This window comes from Rutilus rutilus (assembly GCF_951802725.1).
Source record: "Rutilus rutilus genome assembly, chromosome: 1".
Taxonomy (NCBI): domain Eukaryota; kingdom Metazoa; phylum Chordata; class Actinopteri; order Cypriniformes; family Leuciscidae; genus Rutilus; species Rutilus rutilus.
This window is the reverse complement of record NC_140209.1, coordinates 46,416,582-46,436,280: the sequence shown is the minus strand read 5'-3', so window position 1 is coordinate 46,436,280 and position 19,699 is coordinate 46,416,582. Positions and strand designations below refer to the sequence as shown.

At 38.3% G+C, this 19,699-nt stretch overlaps 2 protein-coding genes across 3 annotated transcripts; one reads left to right on the top strand and one right to left on the bottom strand.

Moving 5' to 3' along the window:
• Nucleotides 1-5,684: 5,684 nt before the first annotated feature.
• LOC311290362 (sterile alpha motif domain-containing protein 9-like) lies at nt 5,685-10,021 on the top strand. The gene has a single exon (XM_084408801.1). The coding sequence runs from the start codon at nt 5,867-5,869 to the stop codon at nt 9,359-9,361; it is 3,495 nt and encodes a 1,164-aa protein (XP_084264927.1). The 5' UTR covers nt 5,685-5,866; the 3' UTR covers nt 9,362-10,021.
• A 1,891-nt stretch (nt 10,022-11,912) lies between these two features.
• cUnh17orf75 (chromosome Un C17orf75 homolog) lies at nt 11,913-18,084 on the bottom strand. Of its 2 annotated transcripts, XM_084408810.1 has the most exons (10): nt 17,736-18,084; nt 17,198-17,272; nt 16,749-16,874; nt 16,299-16,427; nt 15,740-15,797; nt 15,472-15,591; nt 15,300-15,364; nt 15,074-15,213; nt 14,873-14,976; nt 11,987-12,519 (listed from the first exon to the last, which is right to left on the bottom strand). In XM_084408810.1, exons 1-10 carry the CDS (start codon nt 17,882-17,884, stop codon nt 12,301-12,303), a joined length of 1,185 nt encoding a protein of 394 aa, XP_084264936.1. In that variant the 5' UTR covers nt 17,885-18,084; the 3' UTR covers nt 11,987-12,300. The 2 variants fall into 2 exon arrangements, with proteins under 2 accessions (XP_084264937.1, XP_084264936.1); XM_084408811.1 differs by lacking the exon at nt 17,198-17,272 and having other exon boundaries at nt 11,913-12,519; nt 17,736-18,076.
• Nucleotides 18,085-19,699: the final 1,615 nt, after the last annotated feature.

Genomic DNA, 19,699 nt, shown 5'->3' with positions numbered 1-19,699 from the left:
ATATACTTGAACATTACTCAAGTATACTTCATAAAATGAACTTGAAGTATACTTTTTTTTCGTAAGGGTAGGCCTACAACTTATTTTCCCTCTCCCACCCAATACTTAACGTTAGCGTTGAAAGTTAGACTTAAAGTTGTCTGGTTGTAAAGTTACTGGGATTTGTGATTCAAGTATAGGTAAGTGTTTGGTTTTAATTTAAATATCTTACATTATAGCCTACATTTTGTGTGTTCAGCTCGCTAAATTGGCTTTCCGTATTCAGATTGGCTACGCGGAAGAGACATCCGCTGTATTAAACAGTGTCAAAAATGTTTTCTTTTTTTCTCATCAAGGTAATATCTGCCTCCTTGAATTTGTTTTCATGCTCATCGGTTTCTTTGAGTCTAGGTCTTTTGAATCACTGAAAATAATTCTAAGAGTAGCCTAGCCTACTTTATTTTATTTGTAAATATTTTTTTTTGTAGGATGGGAGACATGCCAATCTGAATGCTATTGTGATAAGCCTAGAACGTGAAATAATAGGCCTATAGTCTATATCGATTGCAGGCTGTTGATTGTGATATTTGTATAAATGAAAAAGTGATGTCCATTTGTTCATAAAATCATTAAGGAAGTTATTTACCACATCAGTGATATGTGCATATAGTAAACCTCCCAGATATATCAAGTAATCTTATACAACCAGTAGCGGAGATATCTTGGGTGCGGCCAACTATCCATGTGCCAATTAGGGGCCCCTCAAACGCCGCCGATCTTGCGTCACTGGACAGGAACGGTGTTCTTCTTGATAGCATTCTTTAAGCGCAAGACGCGAGAGAACACGTCTGCATGCCCGCTGTTTTGTCTTAAATGGTTGAGAAAGAAAAACGGTAAGCCTATGTCTATTGAATCAGTGCACTGACAGCATATACTCGCTGCTACCATTAATGTTGATCAAAGAACAAAATAAAAATAAAATCACTCACTGAACTTTTCTAACTTTAATTAGCTTAATATTTGATTTGCCTGTTGTTCGGTGATGACTGCTCCAACTGCAACATGAGTCTGTGCATGCGACCTTGAGATGCGTTCCCTGTCAAACATAATTGATCCTTATTTTCGAAATTTTGTTAAACATTTTTTCTGGATTTCTTGATCTTTATATGATTTTTTTATTTTTTATTATTATTCGTATGCTATTCGTTTTTATACAATTTGTTCTGCAGAAGAATTTTTTTCCTGTTAATTCAGAATAGCAGAGATAGCCCATCCAATTTAATAATAATAATAATAGTAATATAATCAAGTAGCCTAGCCTAGGCCCATTTTATTTTGGTTTGCAGGCTAATAAAAGTTAATCAGAAAAACAAATGGTAGAAGTAACTTTACCCGTTTCTGAATATTAATTTAAATGTTGCACATAATAAATAGGCCTAATCAAAAAGCACAAACATGACCATTGTAATTAAAATCAAAATGTCATTATCACAAACGTATGAAGAAATTGCGTTGCTTTGAATAGGCTATCTCATACAGTGTTGGCAGCTCCGTTACAGTGGGCTATATTGGGAGCATCTGAATGTGCAGAATCTGTCCGTGGTGCTGAAACATTTTTACTTGACTGGCAAACTGTTTTCTTTGTTCGTCAATAAACTTGTCAAAAAAAGGTGGCTTTTCTTTGTGTTTTATTTAACATTTAAGCTTACTTGGCTCAACAAGTGATTCATTATTACATATGCATTCATCAGATATTTTATATTTTACAGATGAAGCTCCGCCCCCACTGTACTGAGAGTCTCTGCCCCTGTATACAACGCATGTTCACAACTTATCAAAGTGCTGTTTGTTTTCAGTCAGTCCACTCCCCCTGGTAACACAGAAAGCTGACTTTGCTGAATCAAATTCTGTTGACACATCTTGTTCAACTATAAGGCTTTTCAAACAAAAAGGATCTCAGGTTTGTTCCCTTTGTTATTTTACAAAGCATTCATCATTTGATCGTTTCTTCATTTGTGATATCTTATACTATTCAACTATAAACATTCATTTGTTAGCCCAGTGATCTCAAACTCAATTCCTGGAGGGCCACAGCTCTGCACAGTTTTGCTCCAACCCTAATCAAACACACCTGATCCAGCTAATCAAGGTATTCAGGATTACTAGAAACTTCCTTGCAGGTGTGAGTTGGAGCTGGTTGGAGCTAAACTGTGCAGAGCTGTGGCCCTCCAGGAATTGAGTTTGAGACCACTGTGTTAGCCTAAGTGTTTTAATCAGTGTAACACAAATCAAATAGATATAGTTCAAATATAGTAAATATGATTATTTTTCTTTGTTTCAGCAATGATGGCACAAAATCTTTGAAACATACTCCTTGAATATTCCTCACAGAATGGGTGAGTATTAATAATTTTAAGAAGTCCTTAGATAAGCTAATTCTTTTGAATTCAATTTAGAACCATAGAGCATATTCTGTAGTTTCAGTTCAGTGTACAATTCAATATTGTTCTTTTAAATGGAATATTGTCATTTTAAATTACATGTACATTTCCCTGCTTATTTCATGCTTGGTAGCTGTACTAAACGCACAATGAAGACAAGATGGGTATTCATAACAAAGGCAGTCTTTATTCACTAGTCCAATTAGGAATCACAGGTATAATAATAATAATAGAAATCTTCCATGTAAACTAAAGATGAAAACGATACGGGACAATGAACAGAAAGGACTCAGGATTTAAATACACAGGGGAGTAATCAAGGTAAAACAGAACAGGTGCAGGAACTAATAGAGGGTATGCGTGTGACGTCACTGTCTGCTGGAGTGACTGCGGTCACGCCCACTGAGTGGCAAAAAGACTGATCGGCAGCAACACTGACAAAAAAAACGATACAAGTTTTAGAGCTGGACGATATGAATATATACACTCACCTAAAGGATTATTAGGAATACCTGTTCAATTTCTCATTAATGCAATTGCAATCACATGGCAGTTGCTTCAATGCATTTTGAGCGTGGCATGGTTGTTGGTGCCAGACGGGCCGGTCTGAGTATTTCACAATCTGCTCAGTTACTGGGATTTTCACGCACAACCATTTCTAGGGTTTACAAAGAATGGTGTGAAAAGAGAAAAACATCCAGTATGCGGCAATCCTGTGGGCGAAAATGCCTTGTTGATGCTAGAGGTCAGAGGAGAATGGGCCGACTGATTCAAGCTGATAGAAGAGCAACTTTGACTGAAATAACCACTCGTTACAACCGAGGTATGCAGCAAAGCATTTGTGAAGCCACAACACACACAACCTTGAGGCGGATGGGCTACAACAGCAGAAGACCCCACCGGGTACCACTCATCTCCACTACAAATAGGAAAAAGAGGCTACAATTTGCACGAGCTCACCAAAATTGGACAGTTGAAGACTGGAAAAATGTTGCCTGGTCTGATGAGTCTCGATTTCTGTTGAGACATTCAGATGGTAGAGTCAGAATTTGGCGTAAACAGAATGAGAACATGGATCCATCATGCCTTGTTACCACTGTGCAGGCTGGTGGTGGTGGTGTAATGGTGTGGGGGATGTTTTCTTAGCACACTTTAGGCCTCTTAGTGCCAATTGGGCATCGTTTAAATGCCACGGCCTACCTGAGCATTGTTTCTGACCATGTCCATCCCTTTATGACCACCATGTATCCATCCTCTGATGGCTACTTCCAGCAGGATAATGCACCATGTCACAAAGCTCGAATCATTTCAAATTGGTTTCTTGAACATGACAATGAGTTCACTGTACTAAAATGGCCCCCACAGTCACCAGATCTCAACCCAATAGAGCATCTTTGGGATGTGGTGGAACGGGAGCTTCGTGCCCTGGATGTGCATCCCACAAATCTCCATCAACTGCAAGATCCTATCAATATGGGCCAACATTTCTAAAGAATGCTTTCAGCACCTTGTTGAATCAATGCCACGTAGAATTAAGGCAGTTCTGAAGGCGAAAGGGGGTCAAACACAGTATTAGTATGGTGTTCCTAATAATCCTTTAGGTGAGTGTGTATATATATATATATATATTTATAATATACAGAGCTCGAAATTAACTTTTTTACTTGGTAGCACTGGTGCTCCCAACTTCAAAAAGTTAGGAGCACCAGCAAAAATTTAGGAGCACCCACCAAATTTGACGTTTAGCTCTGCCAGTAGAGCTGAACGACCGGCAGCATCCTGGCGATTAAAAGCCTTAATAATCGAACCTGATGAACCTGATTTGTTTGCCATACACTTGTCCCTGCATTTTTTTGTGCATGGCACTCTCTCCATGTTTAACCAAGCTCTCGCGCTTAATATTTATGGATTCAGTTGCGAGCGCTGTGTTACCTGCAAACTCTGTCCCACAGGCTTTATAGTGAACACAATGCATTGAACTTTCAGCATAGTGGAGCCACTCGAAATCTTTTAGGCTCTCTCTCCGAAAGCTGTACGATTTCTTTTCAGCTGGTGGATCCACATTAACCACATCACCAACTCCACGATTATTTGTGACTTTAGGTGACGGCTTACAAAATAAATCTGTCAGCGTTTTCATCTTCTCTCTTATTCTGCCTTTTAAATTTCGCGTGGTAGTCAGCTCCCTGTCACGTGACAACGGAGCGCAGTGAAAGGGAGTGGGAGTGATTGACAGCTAATATTAACCAATCTAAAATCTGCTTTAAAGTTAAGAACGTAAGGATGAAGTTTGATAGGAAACCCTGACATTTATGTGAGCCTGATTTCGACAGCGGGGAAATACATAAAGCAAATTTGCCTGTGAACGCGTTATATAAATATAAAGATTTCTGGCAGCATTTCAATATCCATGGATCTATGGTAAGTTGTAAGGAACACTATATCGAGTTCAACCTTTAGTTTTAACTGATAATCGTTTGTTTTACTCACGTTTTTGCAGTTTCCTCTAGTAAATCCAGTCATGCAGCAGCTCTTTTGCCACTCAGTCCAGTTGAGGGGAGCGTGTTCTGGCGGGAAAGTGACGTCAATGCATACCTTCTATTAACTACCAGGGAGACTAATAATGATCAGGAACACAGGCAAAATGGGAACAGAGAATATGTAACCAAAACAAAATGAAACTAAACAGAACTAAACAAAACCCTGACAGCTTAGAGGCAGTTTTTTTTTCACTCATACATAATTTATGAAGATTATTAAATTATTTAGAGATGGACCTTTCAAAATGTGAATTTGTGGATAAATGGGACATTTTTCTCAGCTTATTTGGTATTGACATGCCCTTTTTATAAATGCCCAATAATTTGCTCTTTTTAGACTACAATTCTATACCATGCTCAGACTGGAATGAACAGCACGTCAGCGCATGGTCAAAGACAATTGGGATTAAACCAGAGCACATTCAGAAACTTGAGAAAGAAGAGGTAACAGGACCTGTTCTTCTAAATGTTACAAAATCATACTTAAAAGAACTTGATTTTGGAGGTGGCCAAATACAGCTTTTGCTGAGTAAAAGAGATAAACTTTTACAACCAGACAAGTCAAAAACAAATAAAAAGAAACCTTGTTTTGTCGGAGAATGCAAAGAGGAAGCAAAACATGAAATTGTGTCTTCCAGTGATGTCATTAGTCCTGAACAAAACTTTTCTACATGTGATATTCTTGAATCAACCGTGTGTTTGCCACAGAGTAGGTTTCGGAAATTTTATGATAATGATGAACACTTCAGCTACATAAAACATGCCATACTCCCACCAGAGACAGGAATAGACAATCTGATCACTCCATGTCATGAGTATAAATCACTGGAAATTGCCTGTAAATTAGAACCAAGAAAGCTAAAGATCAAATTTGCCAGTGAAGTCATTCGATTTGCATGTGCGTGCATGAATATGCGTGCAAATGGCACAATCCACTTTGGGGTCATGGACAAGACAAAAACATCATACAAACATGGAGAGATAATTGGAATTCCCATTGAAGACAAAGAGGTCTTTGAAGATGCTTTAGACTACATTGAAAATTGTTTTCCAACACAGCACTCTGATGCCAGAAAATGTATCAAGCCTCCAAAATTCATACCAGTAATTGACAAAGACAGTCAGGCCCAAAACTGGATTGTAGAAGTTGATGTAGTTCCCATAGTGAATGTTGTGAGGGGAAAACTGTATGGTGCCCGCATTCCAAAGTTCAACGAGAAAGCAAATAAAGTTGAATATGAGCAAAAAGCTTTTTATCAAAGAGTTGGACCTAATACACCACGTGTTACTGAAGATGAACTTGTCAGTTTCATTCAAGCTCTCAAAGACATTGACCAAAAAAGAGAATGGGAAGAAAACAACCAGAATCAGATACAGGCTCATTTTAAAGAGGACTTAGGAAGAAAACTCTTAGTCCTTCTGACACATGGGAAGAAATACATGGACAAAACATTGCGGTACATTATTGTTTCAAATAGATTTGATCAAGAAAACCTACAAAACATCAAGTTCCTTGCCCACATGAATATCTTCTGTGTTTTTGATTATGACCCTGACTCAAAATTATCTGGACTTTGTCACAATTACCAAGAGCACCATGCCGTAAACCTGCACTTCCTGCGTGATTATGATCATAGGGAGAACACTGCTGACTTAGTCAAGAAGTTACAGCTCTATGACAGAACAAGCTGGATATTCTGCAATGGTCGAAATGATTACATTGGAGATGAGTGTCCATGTGATGAAAAAACCTGGATCAAAAACAAGAAAAAACTGTTGAAAAGAGCTATATCTATGATCTGCAATGAGATTCTCCCTAAAAGATCATTTGTGGTGCTTTTCATTCTCACGTCTGACTTTGAACAACCCCTTGTTGACACATTTCATGAATTCTATGCAGAAATGAGTGGCCATGAGGACATAGTCATAATCTCAGAATCAAGGGAGCATTACAAGAAGTGGTCAAGCCTTGCCCAAGTGTCTTGCTCGACGGATGTGCTTGAACAAATCAGTATTGTTGGTATGCCAATGAGTCATGTAGATGCTACAGTTCAAAGCATTCAGCTCACCAGTGTTCAGGCCACAAGGCATTTACCCGTGTCAAACAATGGAGTATGCTTTTTAAAACCTGTGGATGAAGATAGTATGCTCTCCTTAGAAGTAGTCCGTGTTGACCAGTGTGATGAAACAAATGTAAATGTCATGGAACAAGAGCAAATACAAAAAATTGAACGATACTTCTATCAAGGAGGGGAAATTGACTGGTTGAATTTGTGGCTGGCTGACAGAAATCAATGTGAGGAAGTCATCAAACGTGATGCATACGCAGAAATTAACAAAATGTTGGAAGACCTCGAGCAGACCGACTCATTAAAACGCTCTATTGAAAATATCAACATATATCATCAACCTGGTAGTGGCGGAAGCACAGTGGCACGGCAGATCCTCTGGAACTGGAGGAAAAAAATACGATGTGCTGTTGTTAAGCAATTGTACCAGGCTGCAACTGTCTGTGAGCATGCTGTACAACTTTGGAATTACGAGGAGGTTGACAAGAACACCTGTTTACCTGTACTTCTGTTGCTGGAGGACTGCAATGTAAACTATCAGGATGACCTCAGACGAGAATTAAGCAATGCAGTCACAACAATGAAAATAAGTTCATCAAAACTGTGTTTCATCATTCTCTGCTGCAAAAGGTCCCTTGATCCAGAAAGAATGTGTAAAACACTGCCTTTACGCACAGTCGCAGTTACACACAAACTGTCCCCAGCAGAAAAGAAGCTCTTCTCAAAGAAAGCAGAGAGTCTCGAGCTGAAGTTTGACGCAGAATTTATACTCACTTTGGTGCTCATGAGTAAAGAGTTTGAACAGTCTTATGTCACAGACTGTGTTAAGAATCTGCTAAAGGAAATTGATCATTCATCTCTTCAGACACAGTTGATCAAATTTGTGGCACTACTGAACAGCCATATTGAGAATTCTTACCTGTCTGTATCACACTGTGAGGCATTCCTAGGTATAGGAATTCACTTGGACAAATTGGATCAAATGGCCGAATGTCCAGAGTCCACATGGGCCGATGAAGTTCGACACCAAACATTTGAAAATTCCTTAAGTGAGCAAGCCAGGTTTTTTTTCATACAGCTGAAATCTAGTGAGACACACATCTTCTCTGTGAGAATAATTCACCATTTGATAGCTAAGGAGATTCTGAAGCAGCTATCCATCTATCAGAGCCAAAGTGAAATAGCAATGAGTCTCCTTAAGGACAAAGTGCTGTTCGACCACAGATTTGGAAGAGATGAATTTCGAAAGTTTATCAGAGATCTGTTTATCAAACGGACCAAAAAAAGCAAGGGAGATCCAAATGACAGTTGGTTTTCTCCTTTAATAGAGCATGTTATGGAGACAGAAGATCTGGAGAAAGCCATTGACCTTTTAAAGGTGGCTTACACTCGTTTTGATGAGGATGCATTTGTTGCTCAACAGCTTGCACGACTGCTTTATGAAAACAAAATTTTTGAGGAAGCGGAGATTTGGGCCAAAAGAGCCAAGTCTCGTCTCCCACAGCACACATATATACTTGACACACTGGGACAAGTATACAAAAAGTGGTTCTATGAAAAACATGATGCCATATTCAAAATGAAATATCCTATTCAACCAGATGATGTCACGGATATCATCGATACTGCTCTGAAAGGAATCACTACTTTTAGAGAATCTGAAAAATGCCCCCAGTCACAGACTGTCTGCTTGAATAATTCTTATTTTGGAGAAGTTGATATTGGATGTCGATTGCTTGAGCTCCTGTCATATGTAGACATTTTTTCTACCAAAGAGGGAAAGAGGAAGTTGATGAATTACCTGCTCACTGACTACATACCAAAGGAAGTACAGAAAACTTGGCAGAAGTTTCATGGCCTTTTAAAAGGAATGAAAGACAGCATTAGAAATGCCCTGGAATGTATTTCTGAGGATCTTGCTCGCTTTCAGAATTTCAGTTCTGAGGATGAGGAGGAGTTGGATGAAGGAGAGCCTGAAACTGTAAATAATCCAAGAAGATGGCTCCTCAGGAAAAGTGCTGTGTATGCCAAGTTGTTCTTTGTTGACATTGAGGCTTCTGATACAAACACAGCTACCCCATTAATGAGACAAATGAAATCTTTCCAACTCGGAGGTGGTAACGTTACAACAATCCTTTACCTGCTTTCTGATAACAAGAAACAAAGAGCTGGAGCAAAGCTTGAGGAAATAATTAGCCTTTTTCCAGCTAACCTGAAAAAGGATCTTGACCAGACGGAGCTCATAAACTTCATCTTCTGTCAGATAGCGCTCTCCTGTGCTTCACCTGGCTCTGGAAAAATTCTTTCCATTGAAGAACTTCAAGCTCAGTAGGCGGTTTTGTAGTGAAAAGAGAACAACTGCCTTACCAGATACTACATATTTGCTCCTTTCACTGTTATTTTGGCCTGAGGACTCCAATCCAAGAAGTGACATTGCCGCGAATGCAATAAAAGCACTTCACAGATATTCTGAGATTAAATCTGCTGCCTCAAGAAAAGGAAGGATTTTCACCCACTTCCTCCTTGGAAAAGCAAGGGGTCTCAATAAGATTGTGCACAAGACCACAATTGAAAAATTCTGCAAGGGTACCCTCAGTGAGAGACGCCTCAAGTGGCAAGGCGGTGAAGTGTGGACTAACCCAGACGTTGTAAAAGTGCTTAAACGGGTAACTGGATACACCGACAATGGAAATCTGTTTGTTCGGGTATCTGATCAAAGCAACATCAGAGTCATTCCACTTTTTACTGCCTCCTTGCCAAGTTCAAATGAGAATGTGACCTTCTACCTTGGGTTTTCTCTTCATGGAGTAGTAGCTTTTGACATCAAGGTGGCAGAGTGAAACCATATATACCATATATTCAAATCACTGTAAGGGAGCTTAATGATATGAATATGTATATGTATAGAAGAATATGCATCTGCATTTGTATATTAATTTTGTTCTTTTTGACATTTTGTGTCTCATAAACCTGTTTTAAGGGAATATTGTTGAATGATAAAAAAAGAAAATCTTTATTTCAAATTTTATTTTGGCTGGAAATCAAATATTGCAGTGATGCTGTGTATAGTAAATAATGTTTTAAAATGTTATTTTATTAACCATGCTATCGTTTAATCCTATATTTTTTCGAGGCATGGTTTTCTCTTCTCTATACTTACAAGGTGCATTGTTGTTATTTTGTGATATTTCCTTGAATTAATGTCAATATGTAAAATGTTTAGGATGTAACAATACTGTATATACATTTTTTTGGGGTGGTGACTTTCAGTGAAATTCAATATACATATATTGATATATATGTTGATATATATATATGTTGAAGTACAGTAGTTCCAGTATGCAATTATGTGTTGTAATCCTGATACATTAAACGTATGGTATTAAATGATTATTCCCTCCAGGCAAGACTCCTACTTAATCTGTCCCGCTGAAGTCCTTTTAAATTAACTATGATATAACATAACATTCTACAACAATCTACAATTGGTTCCTACCAACTAATCCTACAGGTAAAACAGCTTATGATTATTCTCTGCCTATTCCATCCTGTATGAGGTGTTTGAAGTGTAAGCCTGTATTAATTTACAGTGTGTTATTTTAATTCTTGCATGAATTTAAGAATCAAGGTTAACGGTTTACTCTTTCTCCACCAGTGTTTTTGAAAAAAGTTGCCAGCCACTGCCAGCATTTTTGATCATTTTCACAAAAGTTTCATAGCCCCCTGAATATGTTGTTGTATGAATATCTGAACATGTAATATGTCAAAAGAACAGACCCTATCCTTTTAAACAAAACAAAAAAACCCTGTTTTTTTCTAGCTTTATGCATTCCTTTTTATCAACACTTGAATATGGTTAAGTTTCATTAAAAAAAAGAAACATTTAGAGCAGAAAGCTGAGAAAATCGCATTTTAGTCGAAGACTATATCTGGATCGGATTTAGAATGAAGATCAAAACATAGACGTAGCAGATCGAGTCCATGGGTGCTTCTCATTTCTTAGTTGTGCATCCTCGTTTCCTTCCCTCGTGTTATAGCTCCACCCCCTTATTATGCGAGGGAAGGATCCACCTGTGTATCCTCCCTCATGACTCCTCAGGAAGCTTCCACACTCCTCATTCCTCATTTTGGAATTGAGATGTCCTCCAAGATGGCTGAATTCGATCGGTTTCCGGGCCATGGGCTGGAGGACAATATTAGTATTGAGAAGCACCCCATCAACACCCCTAAAAGCTTCACAGTCCATTTATTCCTGCATTTTTTTTTTTTTTTATCAGAAGATTCAGTACTCTTTCAGAAAATGTAACATCGCTCCCTACCGTATAACAGTGAAAACACAGAAAGCCGGAAAATTCCGTCAATGGCGGAAAAAGAGTTAACAGTAACTCAATCCATAGTGTTATACATTTCTTTAATTAACAAATTCACACAAATGAAATGTTCCTGGAACAAATTTTTCACAGTACAGTCATGTCAAATCTGAACAAGAGGGAGAATCACACATAATTATACACATTACTGCCACTTACAGCTGTCTCCTATATATATATATATATATATATATATATATAATGTTTAAGGTATGTTTTTAACCCTGTTATTTTCGACCATTACATTTACATCCGATTTCTGAATTTATGATTATCAGAGGTTTTGAAATAGCAAACAAGAACAAAAGGGAATATCAAACATCAAATGATGCACTTATCTAAAAAATAAAATGATAAAACAGGCAATGCATTATGCAGGTCACAGTAATTTTTCTTCAGAAATGGAGTGGAGTGATAATAGGCTATTAGTTTGTGGAGAGCTTCATGATTACGTGATTAGCTTCCTATAATGTATAGTGCGGTCTGCTGAATACTTGTTTTAAAATCTAAACAATGACTGCTACACAGCTGAGACTACACCCTAGAATCACATTTAAACACTATTGTGTTAACATATACACATTATTAAGAAGAATAATTTAAATAAAGTTTAATCACATGGATTTTTCATTGGCCCATTTTATAGGGTCTATTCAGATTTTTAAGCACCCACAACAACATACAGCAGCACATCATAGCAAAATCTTTTTCAATCTTTGCTGTTGAACCTCAAAACACACAAAAAGATGGACTATATTTAGTGTTTTCAAGTGCCCAAAATGCAGACCACACTGCTATGATTATGGGGGCTGAATAGCAATTCAGGGGTAACTCCTTTCAAGGTGCTCTCTCCGATAGGTAAGTGTATGAAACTCTGTGTCCCCCTGCAGGCGGGGAGGTGTCAGTACAGCGTGCCCTGCGCCTGCTCACTGAGGAACTCCTCCAGCACGTTTATGATTCCACAGGCCTCGGGAAAGCTGCTGTGCTCGGCGCGTGCGTTCTGCAGCAGCACATCCCCGTTTCCACAGCTTTGCAGGAACAGACAGCAGCGGAACAGAGCGTAGTGGCTCATTTCAGCCTGACGGATGAAGCGCTTCAGGTTGTTCATGTCCTGGATGGCCTGCATGGAGAAGAATGTGCATGTTGAAGACAGTCATAATGATGTAATTGCCATTTCTGAATATGATCACTCTTAAATCAGGTTGGGTAATATACAGATTATAATAAACAGATATTATACAGATTTTTTGTTAATTTAATAATTTAGCTGATTAGTAATTATTATTAGTTCAAATTTAAGTCTATACTTTTTTTATTATACCTTTTTTTTTTTTTTATAGGTGCCTTACATGACACTCAAGGACACCTTACAAACACAATAAAACAATCAACAATAAACAAACACTCATTATTACAGCCTGGATACCAGTATTGAAATGTAAAAGTAATCACATAAAAGCCTGCCGAAAAAGATGGGTCTTAAGGTGAGATTTAAAAACACATTTTTTGCACATCTTGGCAGCAGGTTCCATAAATAAAGAGCTGCATGACTAAAGGCTCGGGACCCCATGGAAGTAGTGCGAGTTCGAGGGATAACAAGTGTGAGTGAAGAATATGATCTTAAAGTCAGAGCAGGAGTGTAAATATGAAGAAGGTCAGATAAGTATGAAGGGGCAAGATTGTTGAGTGCCTTGTAAGAAGAAGAATTTTAAAATTAGTACAATATTTAACTGGGAGCCAGTGCAAATGTAATATGGGAGTAATGTGTTCAGCTAGAGGAGTTCTGCAGATGATTCGAGCAGCCGAGTTCTGTACTAGCTGGAGTTTGTGGAGTAGCTTTGAAGGCAGTCCATAAAAAAAAAAAAAAAGAGCGTTGCAATAATCTATACGGGAAGTGACTAAAGCATGAACAAGAATTGCCATGCTCTTTACTGAGAGAGCCGGACGAAGTCGGTTAATATTACGTATATGGAAATAAGCAGAGCAAATGACACTAAATGTGTGCTTCGAATGAGAGAGTACTGTCAAGGATGACCCCCAGACTTTTAACTTGTTTAGATACAGACACTGGTAAGTTGTCAATATTCACAGATGAACGTGGATTTCATCAGATTGGTTTTTGAGCCAACAAGAAGAATTTCCGAAGATACATAATAAATAAAAGAGGACCCGATACTGAGCCCTGTGGGACACCTGTATTGACATACAAAGGCTTTGAACGAAACTGCTTCAACTGTACAAATTGAGTACGTAAAGTACGATCGAAACCAAGTCAAGGGGGTACCAATAATTCCAATAGACTGCAATCTGTCTAACATAATGCTGTGCGAGATATTATCAAATGCTGCACTTAAATCGAGCAGAATTAGTATAGATAAAAGTCCTGAGTCAGCAGCTAACAATAAGTCATTGAGATCTTAACTAATGCGGTCTCAACACTATGATAAGGATGAAACCCAGATTGAAATTGCTCGCACAGACCATTATGAGAAAGATGATTCTGGACTTGGGCTGCAACAAACCTTTCCAATAGTTTAGAAAGAAACGGGAGATTTGAAATGGGGCGAAAATGATCAAAGTTACTTGAATCAGCCCCCAGTTTCTTAATTATAGGAGTTATCACAGCAGTTTTCAGTTGAGACGGAACAATAGCAGAAATAAGTGAAGAGTGTATGATATCAGTAATTAAAGAAGATTTTTAATACTTTTTTAAGATTCATTTTCGAATGTATTAAATTACATTTAACATACTATACTGCGTCTACATTATACTGTAACATTATACTGCAAGCATATGTTTACAACAAACTAGTTTGAGATATTAATAATTAAATCAAACTGCAGATTGCAGAGGGTTACCAGAAACAAATGAGTAGTTACAAGTGTTATGCGAGATCTGAAAAAAGTGTTACGGTTACCAATATAACATTTAAAAAAATATTCTTTGACCCAAATAAAATTAGAATAACTCAAATGAATCTCCTGCATTTAAAGAGATAGTCCACCCAAAAATTCTGTCATCAATTCCTCACCCTGTATGACTTCCTTTCGTCCGCGGAACACAAAAGATATTTTGAAGAATAGTTGGTAACCAGACGGGTTTGGATCCCACTGACTTCCATTTTATAGACAAAAAATATAGTTTCAATGGTTATCAACATTCTTCAAAATATCTTATTTTGTGTTCAGGAGAAGAAAGGTTTTGGAATGACATGAGGGTGAGTATATGATGACAGAATTTTCAATTTCGGTGGACTATCCCTTTAACTATTTGCTACCGATAGCATGTTAGCATGCTAAATGTAACCTTTTCAGCAATTCTTTGTTAAAGCCAATGAAATTATTGATGTGCTCCTAACACAAATGTATTTTAAGTAAACTTCTGTAATATGAATTTATTAATAAATATTTATTATAGAATTTTAATCAGGTAAATTGAGCAAGCAACAAAAATGAGTGAACACCACACTAACCTTAAGCTTAAAGTTCTCCAGGATCTGACGGAGGAGGAAAGGGTTAAAGCGCTCAGCAGCATTGAGGAAGGCCTGGATCCAGTCGTCACAGAACCGGTTACTGACTGCAGAGGTTAAAATAACAACACAACATTATCAAAATAACATGAAAGGAGAAAGCCTGTAGATTTAGTGGCTTATGATGATGATGCTCCAGCTGACCTTCATTGGTTAGTGTGGGAGGGCTGGTTGAGCAGTTGATGATCAGGTTGGTGTGAGAGTCCTCTGACATGGCTTTACAGAGGGAGGCTGTAGTGGTGTCTTCCTGGACTAGACCCTGCAGGCTTGCTGCTTTGATGAATCTAATCAACACAATTGATCAAGCTGCAGTAACTATCAGTACTTAAACTGCAAGAGTACTGCGTAAAAAGAACTCTCTTCTGCTCACCTTGCTACATCTGCTTTTGTCTTCTCATCCGTCCCTGTGACCTCTACAAGCTTGTGACTCAAAGCCTGCAGCAGAGACGCGATGTTACGCTCATTTACCATTTCATTTAATACAGTATATTATTGTTTTCAGATGTAAAGTGTATGTGATCTAGACAGCAGTGGTTTCTTACAGCATGCAGAAGGTACCCGACGTTCGCCTGCAACAGCTGAACCACTCTGTGAATGTGCATTACTGACTCTTCGTACCACTGGTTCAGGTAGGGCCTGACATCTGTCTCCAAGTTATGCATCTGTAACAAGAGGTTACCAACAATGTTTACAGCAAATGAATATCAAAGGCAGTGTGCCAGCAGATTTATAACTTCAACAAAACAGACCGATTTCAACATGAATGTTATGTCTATTGTTTCTGAAAAAATAAAAATAAATTGTCCTCACCTCTGGAGTCAAACAGCCCTGCAGACCCTGGACGTACTTGTCCAGCTCAATTCTGAATGTTTGTATGGTTAAGTAAAATTAATTATCCTATTAAGAGAGAACAGTATTTGAATGCAATGGTAAAACTTGATATCACTTCATTCCTTAATGCACAATGCTGTTTTTTTGGTGTTTTTTTCAGTTTAAAGTCACCATGAAATTAAAATGCACAATTATTTTTATGGAATATCTCAGTTTATTATTATAAATGATTTACCTGTGCATGCATATCTTTTTTTTATTTTCTTTTTTTTTATGTGCCGTCATAATCTTTAATCAAAACAACTTCCCCTCCCTCAGATTGCAGTGACACCTCTTCTCTGTGATTACTGGTGCGAGGACGGGACAATCTGTCACTCACATGACATCATAACAATAGCAAACTACAACCATACAATCAATTCCACATTTTTCTACTTAGCCGTTTCACTCTGATATACGGAACAATGGAAAAGAAAAGACTATTAAAACTTCTGTTTCATGGCTACTTTATGGTCAGTCATTTGCGATTTGAGGATATAGATTCAGGCCCTTCTCTGATCCTCCGAGAAGACACACCACCCAGCCGTTGCCATCGGCCTCAGGCTGTTCTGGAGATTTCTCTTGCTCCAGCAGACAGCAGTAACAGCCCACCGCTTGCTCAGGGATGCTTGAACACCAACAATCATTGAATCAGTTAAGAAAGAAAATACATGGTTATATTATACTGAATGACAATGAGGTATGGTTCTGGATATTTATTTGTGCACTGAAGGATAGCTAAAAACTAGTCATTTTAGTACTTCATCTTCAACTTATTTCAGTTAGTTGCGAAAGCAATATTTTTAATTTTCATTTAAAATTAAGTTAACATTTCTACGTTTTAAAAGGTAACGTTTTATTACATGTATTTTATTTCAGCTTCATTACAATTAACTAAAATATTTTTTTTATAGTGTTAGTTAACAATAACAACACTGATATGGTCTACCTTAGTTCCACGGTGGCAATGTTACCCATACCCCCCAGCAAAGCGCCCTTGCTCAGCCTGCGGGAGATGTAGCTTCGTAGTTCTGGCTCCGCCTCGGATGGCAAGCTGGCGTCCAGCAGGGTGAGACTTTAAGAGTGAAAAATATGTGTTAAAAAACTATAATATCAACAAAGAAGGGCAAAGTGAACAAGCGGACAGACAAGCAGTTAATGAACCATAGATGTACACAGAATCACCAACGGCACCTAGCAAAGATACATACTAAAGAGTTTGCCGTTAGACAGATTAGTTCAATGGTTATGAATGAGATGAGCATGTCAACATGATGAAAAGCCAGATGCAGAATCCTGTGTGCATTTGTTGACTAAAGCCATGATTTTTCTTCCATCACAACACTGAAAGCCACTGGACTGCGATGACTGAGAGATGATGGATGGACCCCTCTTTACCTAAAGTCATCCTGACTTGTGGTTGAGTCTGATCTCCTCTGGCTCCAGGCCACACTCTCTCCAGAAGCCTCAGATCTGGGTAGTTCGATAATGCATTTAATACTTTATAAGCATTGATACGTTAAGATCTCCCAGGTTATAAATGGCCTACATGTTCATGTGTGGTGTTTTACAATGTCTTGCATACATATTAGGGTCCATATACTGTGTATAACTCATCCATGATACAGTCATATTATTTCATAAGACTAACTCACTATTATGAACTATGCTGCCAATGTAAGACATTGCTCTTCATGTCATGCAACTCTTAATTCATAAGCACAAAAACAGTGAATTTTAACTCATATACGTAGAAAAGAAGCCAAATTGGCTAGACCTAAGTACACATGCATAAATCTCAAATACTCTTTAATATGAGGCATAAAAGGACAAAACATTTCTAAAACAACTAGCATTTTGCAAAGCATTCTGCAGTTGGAAAACCTCCTTGGCACAAAGTCACTATCTCATGACCAGTAAGTGAAAACCACTGTACCTTGTGTTTTGGTAGTAGTATATTGCATAGTAGCTGTTAATCTGTTGTATCTTCTGGCTGAATCCGGCGATCTCTTCGTTGTCGAAGTCTACATCCCTTTCATCCACGTCTATGGACTCCTGGAAGGAAGAGGTCTGGGATGTAAACATGTCTCTGCAAAGCAAAGAAGACTAGTGACACTACGGATTACGTGCTATTACGATAGCTAAAAAAAATCCAATTGACCTAAAAATGTCAGCGCATTAAAGCCGTGTAAATATTTTGTTTAGAAATCCATTTGAGTTCTACGCGACATTTGACTTCAGTCACAGCAGTGAAAAGCTCTACTTGTGTACGCATGCGCAGTAGTGGCGTTTTTTGGATGAATCTTGTAAGTGAACGAATCGTTCTCGTCACCTTCTGAGAGCTCATATTTTCATCCTACCGTCAAAGACTGATTATAGCACAAAACACATAATTGTATGGACATAGTTAACGTATTACGTATATGCTCCTTTCACTGAACAAATACGTGTTCATTTCGGATCGATTTATGTTTAATTCGTCAAGTCAATCTTGTTCATATCAAGATAAGAAAGGGAAGGGAAGTATACTATTGATGACCATATAATGAAAATGTATTATTATTGTCTTTTTTATAGTTGACTAGCTTGACCAAATGGAGGAGGGACATAGGTGTGCTTTAGCAGCTAGACATTTGTGAGCAAAGCGTTTATGATATTTAAATATTTGTTATGATTATTAATAATTGTAATAAAGTACAACAAGACGTTTTTAGGTTGAAAACAACTTAGGTTGAGTTTTTAACGAATGACTGTAACATAACGTTTAGGATTTGTTCTTCTTCGTGATCGTGAACTGATTCAAAAGATTCGAATCATCTGGAGAATCAATAGCGTCACCAACTACCGCACATGCGCTTTATAGTTGTGTGTAAGCGCGCCAAAGCAACAAGAGCTCCTGGATCTACTTTTGTGTGAACATGCCGTCAAATGTAGAAATAAAAGCAGTTTTGCGTGACCTGCGTTACCTCACGCAGTGTGCAAAGAAGCTGAGCGGTACAGATGGGACTGTGATCCGTCAGCAGGACACGTTTTTCAAAGTGCCCGCAGGACGGCTGAAACTCAGGGACCTCCAGGATGGGACAGGACAGTTGATCTTCTATGAGAGGCCAGATACAGAAGGACCCAAGCTGTCGAACTACTCCATAACCCCTACCAGCGACCCACAGGGGCTTGTCAAGGTTCTGACGGATGCACTGGGGCAAGTGGGGCAGGTGAAGAAGGAGAGGAGGCTGTACATGGTGGGGCAGACCAGGGTGCATGTTGATTCTGTGGAGGGCCTGGGGGACTTCATGGAGCTTGAGGTGGTGATGAAAGAACACCAGAGCAGAGAAGAAGGAGTGACCATCGCAAACCAGCTGATGCTGGAGCTGGGAGTGAAGCAGGAGGATCTGATAGATGGCGCTTACATGGATCTCTTACTGAAGAACCAGCAAAATGGACATGCACCATAGACTCTGATCAGACAGATTTGTGGTTGACTGTGTGGCACTTAAAGCCATCTATCAAAGATTATATGGCCCAAACAATGCTTCCTCTGACATTAACATTTAAGTGACTTTTTTTTTCTTTTTTTTTACCTTTAAGCATGGCTTAAAGCTCCTTTTGTACTGCTATACAAAATAAAAGCACAGTCTGTTGAGATTATGAAGCATTATCTGAAATGATCAACAGAATAAACAATATGCATGAAATGTGTTTGGCCTGTTTTTGTTGTGTTTTGTTTTTCCAGCCTCTAGTAGATGGCAGAAAATAGGGCCATAGAAGATGTCAGGGCAAAAAATAAATACAATTTAAAAATGCTGCTGAGTCAATTTGTCAAATTCAGAGGGGTAACTATTTGATTTCAAGGGCATTTTTGAAATTCTCTCTTTCACACACACACATATATATATATATAGA